Source organism: Bombyx mandarina, chromosome 12 (assembly GCF_030267445.1).
Source record: "Bombyx mandarina strain Sakado chromosome 12, ASM3026744v2".
NCBI lineage: Eukaryota > Metazoa > Arthropoda > Insecta > Lepidoptera > Bombycidae > Bombyx > Bombyx mandarina.
In genome coordinates this window covers 12,655,222-12,668,678 of record NC_143219.1, presented here as the reverse complement: position 1 = coordinate 12,668,678, position 13,457 = coordinate 12,655,222, and the positions used below count along the sequence as shown (strand labels likewise).

General features: G+C 36.7%; 1 protein-coding gene across 2 annotated transcripts in view; it reads right to left on the bottom strand.

Moving 5' to 3' along the window:
* The window catches only part of LOC114246134 (uncharacterized), a 94,890-nt gene that overhangs the window by 61,375 nt on the left and 20,058 nt on the right, over positions 1–13,457 (bottom strand). For both annotated transcript variants that reach the window (XM_028178544.2, XM_089731817.1), the window contains exon 2: positions 8,254–8,396. In XM_028178544.2, the coding sequence (XP_028034345.2) occupies positions 8,254–8,314 (61 nt within the window). In that variant the 5' untranslated portion in view covers positions 8,315–8,396. The remainder of the gene's footprint in view (positions 1–8,253; positions 8,397–13,457) is intronic.

Here is a 13,457-nt window from a genome sequence, read left to right as displayed (position 1 = left end):
TTAAATGTTTTTCGGTTTTCGCGAGTCGTAGTCACAATTAAAACTAGTTTTACGGCTTAATTTCTTGTTATTTTATTGCTATTATATTATTTCTGACGTAGCTCGAAAGCTTTAGTTTTTTTTAGCTTTACAGTCTACTGTGACCACGGTAACTGTAACTGTAACTGTAAAATGTGTTACAGTAACAAAAACAAATAGCCCGCTGAATTTGTCTTGGCGACTTTTCCGAGGACAGAACGGTTTTTAAACCAAACGAGGTAATAGGGATAACATGATGTAACTATAAAAAATTTCCTAGTCGTCGTCGTGGCCTAAAGGATAAGACGTCCGGTGCATTCGTATCGAGCGATGCACCGGTGTTCGAATCCCGCTGGCGGGTACCAATTTTTCTAATGAAATACGTACTCAACAAATGTTCACGGTTGACTTCCACGGTGAAGGAATAACATCGTGCAATAAAAATCAAACCCGCAAAATTATAATTTGCGTAATTACTGGTGGTAGGACCTCTTGTGAGTCCGCACGGGTAGGTACCACCACCCTGCCTATTTCTGCCGTGAAGCAGTAATGCGTTTCGGTTTGAAGGGTGGGGCAGCCGTCGTAACTTTACTGAGATCTTAGAACTTATATCTCAAGGTGTGTGGCGCATTTACGTTGTAGATGTCTATGGGCTCCAGTAACCACTTAACACCAGGTGGGCTGTGAGCTCGTCCACACATCTAAGCAATAAAAAAAATATATATGTATGTTTCTTTTTATTCACGTTGAAATAAATGATATAAATTTTTAGCAACATTATGCTTACCACATACACTACCACCATTAATAAAGTAACACAAATAATAAACGATAAGCCACTAATGGACTTTGATAACCACAAATAATAAATGTAAACAAATTAAATGATGAAACCTAAATTTTCAATTTTCAGGCGATATCAAAACTCAAGAAATAAAATATAGACAAAAAAAATTCTATCATAGTCATCCCGGATCGCGTGGGCGGTCACAACGAGACGTCTTGAGGCGACATCTGCTCCCTGAATAGAAGTGGAACTTCCTACTCTGTTTAGACCGTATTGATTGAGATAATGAAACATAATCCCACTTCATAATCCTGATTCTAATTATCACATAATCCTATTATAGATAATAACATAATCTATACATATAAATAAAATTTGAGTGTCTGTTTGTAATATTGAAATAGCCGCTTTTTAATACATGCATATGAACATATAGGTATATACGGTACATACACCAAAATAACATTTTTTACAATTTTTGTCTGTCTGTCTGTTTGTTCCGGCTAATCTCTAGAACGGCTGGACCGATTTTGACGGGACTTTCACTGATAGGTAGCTGATGATATAAGGAGTAACTTAGGCTACTTTTTTAGACTAGCTTCGCCCCGCGGTACGACAATAACCGCGAGTAGCATCGCATGACTCAGCTATCAATAATAAAATTTAATGTTTCCGAAGCGAAGCGAGGGCGGGTCGCTAGTCCACAATAAGGTAAGATCCAATACGTTTAGATCTATTTTTGCAAAAGTATCTTATCTCGAGTTTGTGTCGGTGTTGTCATAAAGTGGGACCCAAATATAGCTTTAAGATTATTAATTTTATTAGTAAAAATAATAATCAAATAGCAAAATAATCGTCGCGCCTATAATGCCCGCATGTCGGAGTGGCTGAGAATATTATTACTCGTATGCTCCTCGCCACTCGTTGCAATGGGGTCAATGCAAAAATAATGTTATTCTTGATATTTAGAGTTTTACAATTCATAACGACATACAACACAGTTACTAGGCTGATTGCGATCAACAAAATAATACTTAGTGGGTAGAACATAGTCTGCCGGCCAGTTTTGTTTCATTTTACTGTTGTTGTAGGGTAACATAATTATATATGTACTTAGCGCCATCTATCATAAGCTATAAATAATATGTGTGCCTACCTACTCTGGTAAGTCATTATTAAAGTTAGTCTGTAAAAAACTACTGTACGTGTTTTATTATTTTTTCTCCTACCTACGCTGTAAGTTCGGTTTTCGTCTCGCTGTACAGGGAAGAAAGTCTAACTTTTCTCCCTGGGTACTGACAAGCGCGCATGCGCGTTAGTGTCTACGTCTGCTCTCACGCACCTAAAATTCTCCGCCATTGTTGTGCTCGGATAATTGGCAATATTGTGTTTAGTGTAAAAGTGAAATAAACAAAAGTCAATAAAATTTAATAGTGAAATATTAAGCAAAGATGAGTTCATCCGACTTTACTTATTCAATTAGTAGTAGTTTATTTAAAAATTAAAAAACCGTTAAATTGTTGAAGTTCTTTAGGCGTATTATGAAAAATTTATGAGAGTGAAATTTTACGATGCGCGCGCACCGTGACACAAAATTTACAGAACGAAGTTGCCCACTAAATCGCTCATTACAATACGACCGACGTAACTTGGCGAGTCTGAATATAGCCGCAGGTGAACTTTCCGAACCGTACCAAGAATTACCGAATTTATACGATGTCAAGAAAAGGGATGTCCAATATGCGTGTTTGAGGATATTGTTTAATCGATTTTTTTTCAAATTGATTAAAATTTTATTATAAAATAAATAAATAAATTTAATAAAAATAAAGTATAACTTCTTACGCGCGTACATAAGTACACGCACCCTTTTTTATGAGTGTTATGAGTGAAGTTGTAATTGCTATAGCCAACGAACACAAAATGGCTAATGTTAACGTTTTCTAGAATTGTATTGTATTTTCATTGTAGATCTTATGTATGAAAATCCTGGCGTAATGTCGACATATGTTTGTGTCTCGTTGAATAATTTTATTCATGATCCGTACATCCGGTTATTTTTTTAATGAGAGTAGACACAAAACGTCGCCAGTTATAAAAAAAAATTAAAAAGAAGACTATCGCCGACTGCATCGCACGCATTGCACCCGCACACGCCGCTTATTTTTTCACCTCAATATTTTGATGAACTTTTACTACTTTTCTATTAAATAACGAACTCTTATTGACAATCGTGCTCGTCGTTGCGGGAGTGGCATATCAGTTTTGTGAACAAACAATTTAGAAGAGTGCCGTCAAGTTGTCACGACAGCCGCCGCCTTTACGCGTCGTCCAGAAGTCACGTTCCTTGGATTCTGCAGTCTGTAAGAAGCCAGCGACGGGTTGGCAGGTACGTCTACTTCTCATTACCTAGCCTCGGCCTGCCCCTCTTTTTGGTCATCTTTTAGCGATACTCGCCCCCGTAGAAACTTCCAAAATATAGAACCAGCGCACCGCCGTGGTGAAAATTTGTAAACAATTTTTCCCACTAACATATATCTATACTAATATATAAATCTACAGTGGTTTTTACGGATGTTCCGTTATAACTACTGACCCATCATCGGATGGACTTGAAACTTGGTATCCATGTAGAAAATGCATGTACTTAATGGATAGGCTAATATTCATATGAGTGTTGGACTCCCTACACCAGTTGCGGGGGCGTTAATGATGAGAGTCTTTAAGGGAGCGAGAAACAATAATGCTAAATTTAAATGCCCAGCGAAGCGGACGGGTACAGCTAATTAAATTATAAAACGTTTATAACAGACCTATTATCGGTTATGTCGATGTATACTATTCTGGAAAACTTAAATAGAGCAATCATAGATTTTTCTATAACTTTATTTGCCGATAGTTTAAATACAATATTAGGCCGCAAATCTTCCAACGCCTCTGGGAGATAGACCGTAGCTGCTCCAAGACGGCGGGTGTGCCAAATGGACCGGTCTGGGAAATAAATTGGGCGTTATTTTATCGCCATTCGGCTTCGACGAAAACTTCGACGATCTAATCTCTGTCGGCGAGGGATGGAGAAAAATTAGTTAACGTGGTCCGTAGCATATTTTTGGTACAAGGGGGTCCAAGCTATCGGCGCTATTGATTGGTATCTTTGTTAATAAGAAAAGTGGTAATGAAAAATCTATTATATGACCTAATACGAGGTGGGTGGCGCATTTACGTTGTAGATGTCTATAGGCTCCAGTAACCACTTAACATCAAGTGGGCTGTGAGCTCGTCCAACCATCTAAGCAATAAAAAATAAATAAATAAAATAACGAACGAACTATGGATTTGGCCTTTATTTTACACAAATGCCCTAAAAAGGAGTTTATTATTTTAAAAAAACATTAATGTTTTTAAAAACATTAATGTAAACATTAAACATTAATGTGTAATATTATTAACCACTATTATTATATAGGTATACAACTACGACTTGTCCATTACCAAACTGATTTGTAGGTATCGTTAGAAGCTTTTTGTTTTGTTTTGATGGGCCGGTGTCTGAACCTCCTAAGAGGTCCTCGCACTTAGGGTCCGCGGGAAAAGTAGGACTAGTCGATCGCAGATGTTGAGAGAGGATCGCGGACCCAAGTATGGTATTTAGGGCGCTACCCACTAAACCATCTTCTTACGCTCTCGCCTAAGCGTCTGAACCCCATGGAGTTAAAACCCGTGCGGGGTAAAGGAGTTGCCGTGATAAAAACTGCAACTATACACATGGCTCATCCCAAGTATGCCCGGCCCACGAAACCTTCGAGGCTCTGAAGAACGAGAAGACGAATGAAGGCTTTGAAACGTCAGACGACTCGGCACGGCAGCCTGCTAGGCCGCCCAGGTTATGCCATTGGTGTCCCGGAATATCCCGCTGGGTGGGAACCAGACCGTTTCTTAAATTATGGAGAGCGACAGTGACTGTAATATTGAATAAAAAAAACATCTGACGGCGTGTCATTCTCTTTTCAAACGTCAAGATTTTTTGTACTTTTTAATTAGGTTTTTCACAGTACAGATATGTCTTTTTATCATGTTTGGTTGATTATAATTTTATTATGGTATACTGTATTATAAAATAAGATTTGTACTTATCTTGGTTTAATATATATACTTATAGATATTTACGTTGAGTTGTTATTTTTATTATATGTTCAGGTCGCAAGCGTACAATTACCAGGGAATATTTTATTAAATCGCACATATTTTATTTATGGAAAATTTAAGGCACCTAACCTATTCCTATTAATTTACCTAATTCATCGTTAATACTTGCTGTAATAATAACACATTTTCACAAAGAAATAAAATGCTACAACCGTTTCTGCCTTTTGACGGGGCAAACCACATGTATGACTCTTAATTAAAATATTCAAACAACGAGGATTACAAACGATTATCTCGACTGCGTAATTCGAAACGTAATCCAGATTAAAGCACGGGTGCAACTCCCCAGAATTAGGGAGATTAGGGTATCTGTTAAGGTAAAAGTCGCTAATGGTTGGGACGCACGAATAAATTTTATTACGGAGCCACAAGGGTTGCCAATGGTATAAGAAATGGTAATAGTAAGCTCAATTGGGTATTAAAAATTGATCATATTTAACCGCAAGTTTTTATTTATTAGAAATTTTGTTAATCAGTTTCTGGGGTGTTTTCAGCGTTATAACAACTGTTGTATCCTTAATAAGACGTTCAAGCCTATCTTTTGATTTATTTGACGTATAAAGTGCCTAAGTTTTTGACAATCCCTGCATAAACTAAGCTGCCTAATGCATAAGGTGGGCCGGTACCTTGTTCACTTATTAATATCAAAATACATTTATATGTGCAAAATGTACACTTAATCAAACAACAACATAGGCTGTGTCTAGAAAATTTATATGATATGGTGCTCTCATCATTTGGATTTTTCTTTATTGGCTCATTATTTAGCATATGGAGCATGATATTACACGAGTTGACATTACAGCTAAACAACGTTTATGAAACACGCGTTGGGAATTATCAGATTTAGTCACATGTTATGACAAACAACGGTAAATGACAACGATAAAATTTCAAAAATCAAATCATAATCTAGTCTCTTCACAGAATACGGCGGTAGGACCTCTTGAGTCCGTGTGGTAGGTACCACCACTTTGCCTATTTCTGCCTTGAAGCAGTAATGCGTTACGGCTTAAAGAGTGAGGCAGCCGTTGTAACTATACTGAGACTTATATTTCAAGGTGGGTGGCGCATTTACGTTGTAGATGCCTATGGGCTCCAGTAACCACTTAACACCAGGCGGGCTGTGAGCTCGTCCACCCATATAAGCAACAAAAAAAAAAAAGACTTATTCTTTTGGAAAATACGCTTTTTAATTCGAGGTAGTCGATTAAAATAAACGACATTTTAAGATTTTTGTTTTCGCCCTGGCAACACAGAAACGTCGGACAGAACTTTGTATGTACGTGAGAGCGAAGTTTGTCGATCGGGAACGTGAAACACATTGCCAATGATGTTTTGTTTCTCCTTGCCTAATATAGTTTTATTTTCGCAAACTTTGTTCTCCTGCTGTTCATATTTATGTTGCCCCGAAAGACAGAGGAACTTCAGACTAACAATATAATGGGAAGCGATTGTTAAGGCAGCCGTTGCTGATTTACTTTTACTTAGATTTATATAGCTCGAAATTTGTTTTTCGAATTGTAGAGTAGTTAGTAATAATATTGATAAAAGCCTTATCTTACATTATTTTCATTGAGAAAGGATTCTTTTGATTCGTGCCACACTATATACTTAATCATCCGCTAAAACTTTGCGTTTTGATTATGAAATAAAATAATTTTATACGTATTATGTATGTTGGCATTCCCATCGCTTACAATTTTGAAGCAATTTATAAACATAATAATAAATTCTACCCGCGGGGATCGGCAACAAAGAACAGCCACGACACTGCCGGCTAAATTTTTATTAAATTTAAGTTTCGAACTTTGCCATGTATCTAGAAAGTTTCGAGTTTATTTATTTATCAATATTGTCTATGATCTGATAAGCTCAAAGCTCATCCGATACTAAGAAGTCAGCAGTTTCTACAGACAATAATTTATATACCATTGTTCGCTTTACCATATCACTATGACCTCCACCGTATCCCTTAAGCGTTAAGCGATTTATAGTGTCAATGAGGGGACAGTGACAATTCACTATCAGGTATATTGTAAGCTTCTCTGTCTTCCAAAGCAAGAAATGGAGTTACAAAATATTTTGTTCTCAAAATTCACAGACTAGTTTCATCCAACCCTTTGTTCGTAAAGATTCAGTTTTAGGGAGTATCTTAGGTCGAGCAACTGGTCTATTTAGTTTCCTTATTGAGTGTTGTAAACAGGGCTTTATGCAGCCGAAGTAAAGCCGCTTTGTCAGACCCTTTTCCGTGAAGACGACAGATGGAAACTATTAACTAAGCGAGGTGGGATTTATTGATTGCCTTTTCTGTGTTCCGGCCACGAAAATTTTCTTAAATTAATAAATGTATATCTTCTTCAACCCGTGTCCATCTAATGCTCAGTGTATGTCTCTTCGAATGCACCCCATTCTCTTCGGTCTCTTGCCTTTCTCATCAAATCTCTACCAACCGTTTTGACCAGGTTATGTCTGTCTGCCCACGTTACGATATCCAGTACGACGTCTCCAGTCCAGTACTTTTGTGCCCCACCGATTGTCAGTGCGACGGTATATGTGGCCGGCTCACTTCCAGTTTTTCCGAGTAATCACTTTGGCTATGTCAGTCAACCGGTTCTTCTGCGTATTTCGGTATTACCCAATACCGAAATAAATGTATAGTAACAATTAATTATTATTCAATTCAAAGCTAATGTTAGATTTTCAAAACTCAAAGGTTTGAATCGTAGATTTTGTCCGGAGCCTTCGGTGCCAAAGAAAAACGAAGTAAAGAATCCACTTAAATACATATTATTTGAAAAGGATTATGATTCTAAAGGTTTAAAATTTTTGCAAATGCGCGACAAAGTGAATTCATCTTATCATTTTGATCCGATTTAAAAATCTTAATTTGCATTAGAACTACAGCTGCTTTCCACTATAAAAGCATTATTTTTCTTACCTATTTTAGTAACCTCGAAGAGTTATTCTAGATTCACCGAACTATTAGGTGAGCTCACGGGGCTCAAACCGGGAGTGTTGCTAGCACTGGCCCTAAGAAGAGCAGTGCTTCGCAGAATCTACCACCGGAACGGAAACGCGACCCACTGAGAAGATCCGGCGAGAAACTCAGTCGGCTGTGTCTATGGGTTAATTTACTCTCGAGCCCTTCGTTGCAAGCGTTCGGCGAGGACGGTGACCGGATAAAAGCATAATAATTTAACTTAGAAGCAGATGATTAAACCACGATACATAATGCTTACCCAAAACGACTCCAGTTATATTTGCCAGAAGCAACAGTAGTTTGAGTCTTCGTAGCTCCATGTCGTCTGGTTCTTCACGCGAGGCACGTCTCGAAAATAATCAGAATTATGCTGAAGTAGCACATGGCGGGATTCGATTGGACCTGCGGGAAGGAATACAATCCATAAGTGCATGTATATTCTGAAGCTCCTTTGTTGTATTGCGCGTTCACTAGAATTTTCTAGAACCATCGCGAGCACGTGTTCGAGAACGACTTGTATGCTATGTAATCGGATTAATATTTAATGAATTTGTATAATTACTGGTTTTAACATAATCCTATATATTTCTACTGCGAAGCATTCCCGCGTTTTGATTCGGACTGTAGAACAGCAATTATACAAAACAATTGATACTTCATTCTCAAAACGTGTGACAATATTGTCTTTGTCATAACCACAGACAATTACTGTGAGCTTTTTAATTCATCTACTGCAATTAAAAAACAAACACAGCGCGAGTCGTAGAAATAATCAAAACTGCTTAATCCCCAGCTTAATCTCCCATAGGTCAGTTGTCCGTGGCCAAAAAAACTGCAAAGTACACTATATTAAACTGTTATAGTACTTTTAATTATGGATTACAAGATGTTACACAGAAGAAAATAATAATATTCTCTTAGCGATCTTAAGTAAATAATGTTATAGACGCCTTTGAACTGTATTCAGCTTAATCTAGTTTCGTGACACTGACACGCCATTTCGTACACAATGGAATGAAACGAATCGTTACAATACTACACACGTCAATTCCATTATATCCTAAAATATTTTCGCGAGATCCAACGCGAAATTCAATTCAATCATTGAAATACCTTTGCGGTTTAATTTCGGGTTAATTTAAGCATTTCTCAATTTTAGACGCTTCGAATACCGTATGTACAACCTAAATTAGGTAATAATAATAATAATTTAAATATTGAAGTTTTTAAGCTATTGCATAGCTTTTATCGCGGGCTTTGAGCGCGGCGACCGAATCAAGAAATTCCATAACGAAAATAAAACCTAACACCCCCCACTCCGCTTACCATGTAGCTCGCGTTCAACACATTCACACGTTACGCTTGTGTAGTGTTTGTAAATAAGCGCGCGGCATGACGTCGCATGCACATCATGAAACATCTGTCCATCTCTCTCTCGCGCGGTCTAGCTTATGAGTGTGAAGGGGATAGTTAATGTGTTGTTTTTGTTAATGTTTATAAATACATATAGCGTGGTCTTATTTTATTATTGTTTTAATATTAAATTATTATTGTCTAATTATAATTGCATAAGTTGATAAAATATGCTATGCAATAGCTTTACCGCGGCAGTCCCCGAGTGCCACACGTGTTTTATTTCTTGCAAAAATGGGTGACGGTTATTATTTTCAAGTGCTCGCCACTCGTCATTCCTGGACATAAATAAAAAAGTTGAATCATTGGACGAATTTAACGATTCTTATTATTTTCGATTTTAATTACACGATGTTTTCAATAACTTTAGTTTGTTCCGTTCGTTTCTTTCACAGTTAAATAGTTGAAATGAGCTTCAACTCTTCGTAAACTAAGTAAACATCATAAAATTAAAAAAATATAATTAACCGGTTTATAAAGAAAAGGCATCCGGTGTCGCGATCGTGTCATTCCGGAGACCTTTATACCCCGGAATTCTGAACAATTGTTGGAGTAGGTAATCACTGTTTTGAATAATTATAAACTGATGAAACTTAGAAAACAAAATGAGATCGTTATAGATTTGGATATCACTTTTAACCAATGTAATGTTTTTTAATGGTGTTCACGACTCATACTTGCGACTTGATTGAGAGATATTTGATTTATCGAGATGCCAATTAAGATGACTAACGTGTTTTTTCAAAAGGAACAGACTTATATCATTTAAGCGGTGGCAGCTAATTTTGTCACTCTGCTGATGAAAAAAGGTTGAGTGTGAGCGTTCGTGAACTCAATTCACGCACGAGACACGACAATTCCAACAAGCGAACTAGCGCGTTCTAAATTCCATTTATACTTGATTTGAATTTATTGACTCATATAAATTAAGCTCGTTCATGTTAAATTATCGAAAAATCTTAAGGTTTTAAAATCTACAAGATTATAATATAAATATACAATAATAATGTGAATTATTTTTATTGCGCCTTTGTTAATGAGAATAGTTTAGAAAAGTTATCTTCATGGGAATTATAATAGCTGAACATCGTCTATGAACACAATAAAAGCTTTGTAATCATTCAACAGAGTTGTTGTACAAAGAAAATGGAAAATAATAAGATTATATTTTTCATTTCACGGCGCACGATTCCGCGCTCCGACAATTTTCCCATTATTCTTTCTTGGAAACAAAAAATAATAGATTTTATTTTTATTACAATTGATTCATTATTGTTTATCTTAACTAATTAGAGTAGGTTTTAGTTTGAATGCGGATATGAAAACAAATGCTATTTCTGTATGGAAACAAAAATAACGGATGTATCATACACAATTAAAAAATTTAGTGGAAATGGATAGATCATCTAATGAGAAGCAAAACAGAAAAATGGGCTAAATTAGTAACTGCGTGGTTCCCTCGAGAGGAGAAAAGATTAAAAAGACGACCGTTCCAAAGGTGGGTAGACAACATAAAGGCCGTTGAAGAGGAAGAGGAAATGCCACGACTGGGACTTATTGGGAGGATATGGGGGAGGCCTATGCGAAAGCAAAACAATCTTTGCCGATGTCAATGTTTATAAAAATGTAATTAATAATATTGTTACGCGCTGGTGGTAAACACAAACACTTTAAAATTCTCAATTCGCTTTTTCCGCTTCGCTTCAGGTGATCCGTTCGCTGTTTCGCTTCGAGTAGTTCCGATTACTAGCTGACTGCATGCCATCTCTGCAACGCTTTTATAGCCGAAAACCACACCCCTATAATTATCGAGAATATTCCACACAAGTCGTGTATTGTGTTTCCGCTATCTGAAAGTAGATGGCGTTGTACTTCTCGAGCGTACTAAATGCCACTAGGTCCTTCGATATTAGTTCAACTATTCGGCGATTATGTACCGTTTAATGCAATAGTTCTATAATATTAATGTCGATATTCTGCTATTTTGCTGTTCGTCCCTGTGAATAACTGGTTGTTAAAAAGTATTTGCTACTTTATCTCGCCTTTATTATTCTAATTTTACCATTTCTAACGTTTCAAATACTTTACAGTTTCCGTGGTCTCGGCCGACTAAGGGGTTGTTTGTCGATACTTGAATACTTTTACAATATTCCCAATTTATCTTCTAAATATTTTTCAATCCAAATCGAAAGCCGACTGGACCGAACCACAGAATACACCCAGTATTATATAAAGTGAATTACGAATTGATAATTTTTGTTTTATTATTTAAATACCAAATTTTTCATGTAGAAGTTTGTAGTGTTTTTTCAGCGAAATTCAAGGACAAGAAATTATGTACTAGCGTATAATGAATTATTCATCAAGAGTTTTTCCTTTTATTAAATAAGATTATTATTTGTTCTCAATTTTTTGATTTTTTTATGTGTTTTTTTTTTGTTTTACTTTGAGTATAAAATATCTTTAATTGAACGAGGGTTTCGCGGGTGTTACGAATAATATACATGAAATATCATATTATACACTTGACTGATACTGACGTGCTAATATGGAGTCTTACTACATTAGATACTATTCCCGACCAGCAACTTTTGATTTTTTTTATTGCCCTTGTAGGCATACGAGCATACGGCCCACCTGATTGTGAGTGGTTACCGTCGCCCATGGACTTCAGCAATGTCAAGGGCAGAGCCAAGCCACTGCCTACCGTTAAGTACTCTCTACAAGCCTTTGAAGAAGGATATGTCCATAGCGCTCAGGAAGCACCGTGAAGGGGAGCTTATTCCAAAGCCGGATGATACGTGGCAAAAATGATCTCTGGAAACGCACTGTGGATGACCGCAGTGGCTCGAGCTAGATGGATGAACTCTACTCCGGTGGCGGGCGGTGCGATGGTGAAAACGAAATGCCGGAATCATCTCGAACAATTCCTCAGAGTACTTCCCATGGAATATACGGTATAAAATACAGAGGGAACCGAAGTCCCTCCACAGACCCAGAGGCTCTAAGCGATCCGTGAGAATGGAATTATCGGCAATCTGAATGGCCCTCTTCTGTACGGGGTCAAATGGAAATTTGATGCTGGAAGTATGAGCGAGTTACTCTACTTCTGCCTCAAAGCACTCATCGCTTTGAGGTTCATTTGAATGGTAATGAGGTAGCTATTATACCATTACTAGCTGATCCGGCAGACTTAGTAGTGCCTCAACCGATAAATAAAAGACCTAAGCTTTTGTATAAAATAAAGTCAATTGAACAAAAGGAATCCGTCCGACGGGGGACACATCAAAGAAAAAACAAAATTGTTATTTTTATTTAATTCCGAAAATTTTCAGTAATTTGTCTAACTTTCAAACCTTTTCTGGACTTTCACAAATAATTCAAGACCAAAATTAGACAAATCGGTCAAGCCGCTCTCGACTTTTAGCGAGACTAACGAACAGCAATTCATTTTTATATATATAGATATAGATTCATTACTTCATCATAAATTTGTTTTCATACATACGCAAAAAATTTAAAATTTTGGATCACAAAATGAAACCAATAAAAAACACACCTCATGTGTACAAACCTACAATTAGCCACAAAATGTTGACATTTAATAGTTTGCTTATAGTACATGCTAATGACGGAATGTACAATATCGCTAATGCGTTCGTGTCTGACACGATTAAACTTTGTCTGGGTTCTTTTTTATTGCTTTTGAAATATCGATTTTACCATTGGATTCTTTGAAGAGTGTGCCACGTTATAAAGTTACTGATTTATATGAAACTAGCGGCACGGTCCGGCTCCGCTCGGGTCTTTAACAAAAATTTCGACGACGCTGTTTTATTTTTTTAAATAAAAGAACACTTATTGCGGCATAAATATAATAGTTTGACATATTATGCTATCGCGACATTTTTTGTGAATAATAATGTATTCTACAAAGTCGTAGTACATTATTTTATTCTATCATCAACAGTTTTCGCAGGGCACTGAATGTAAAGAGTATTTTAGGTATTTTTTTATACCATGGGTTACATTATTGGAGTTTTAATAAGG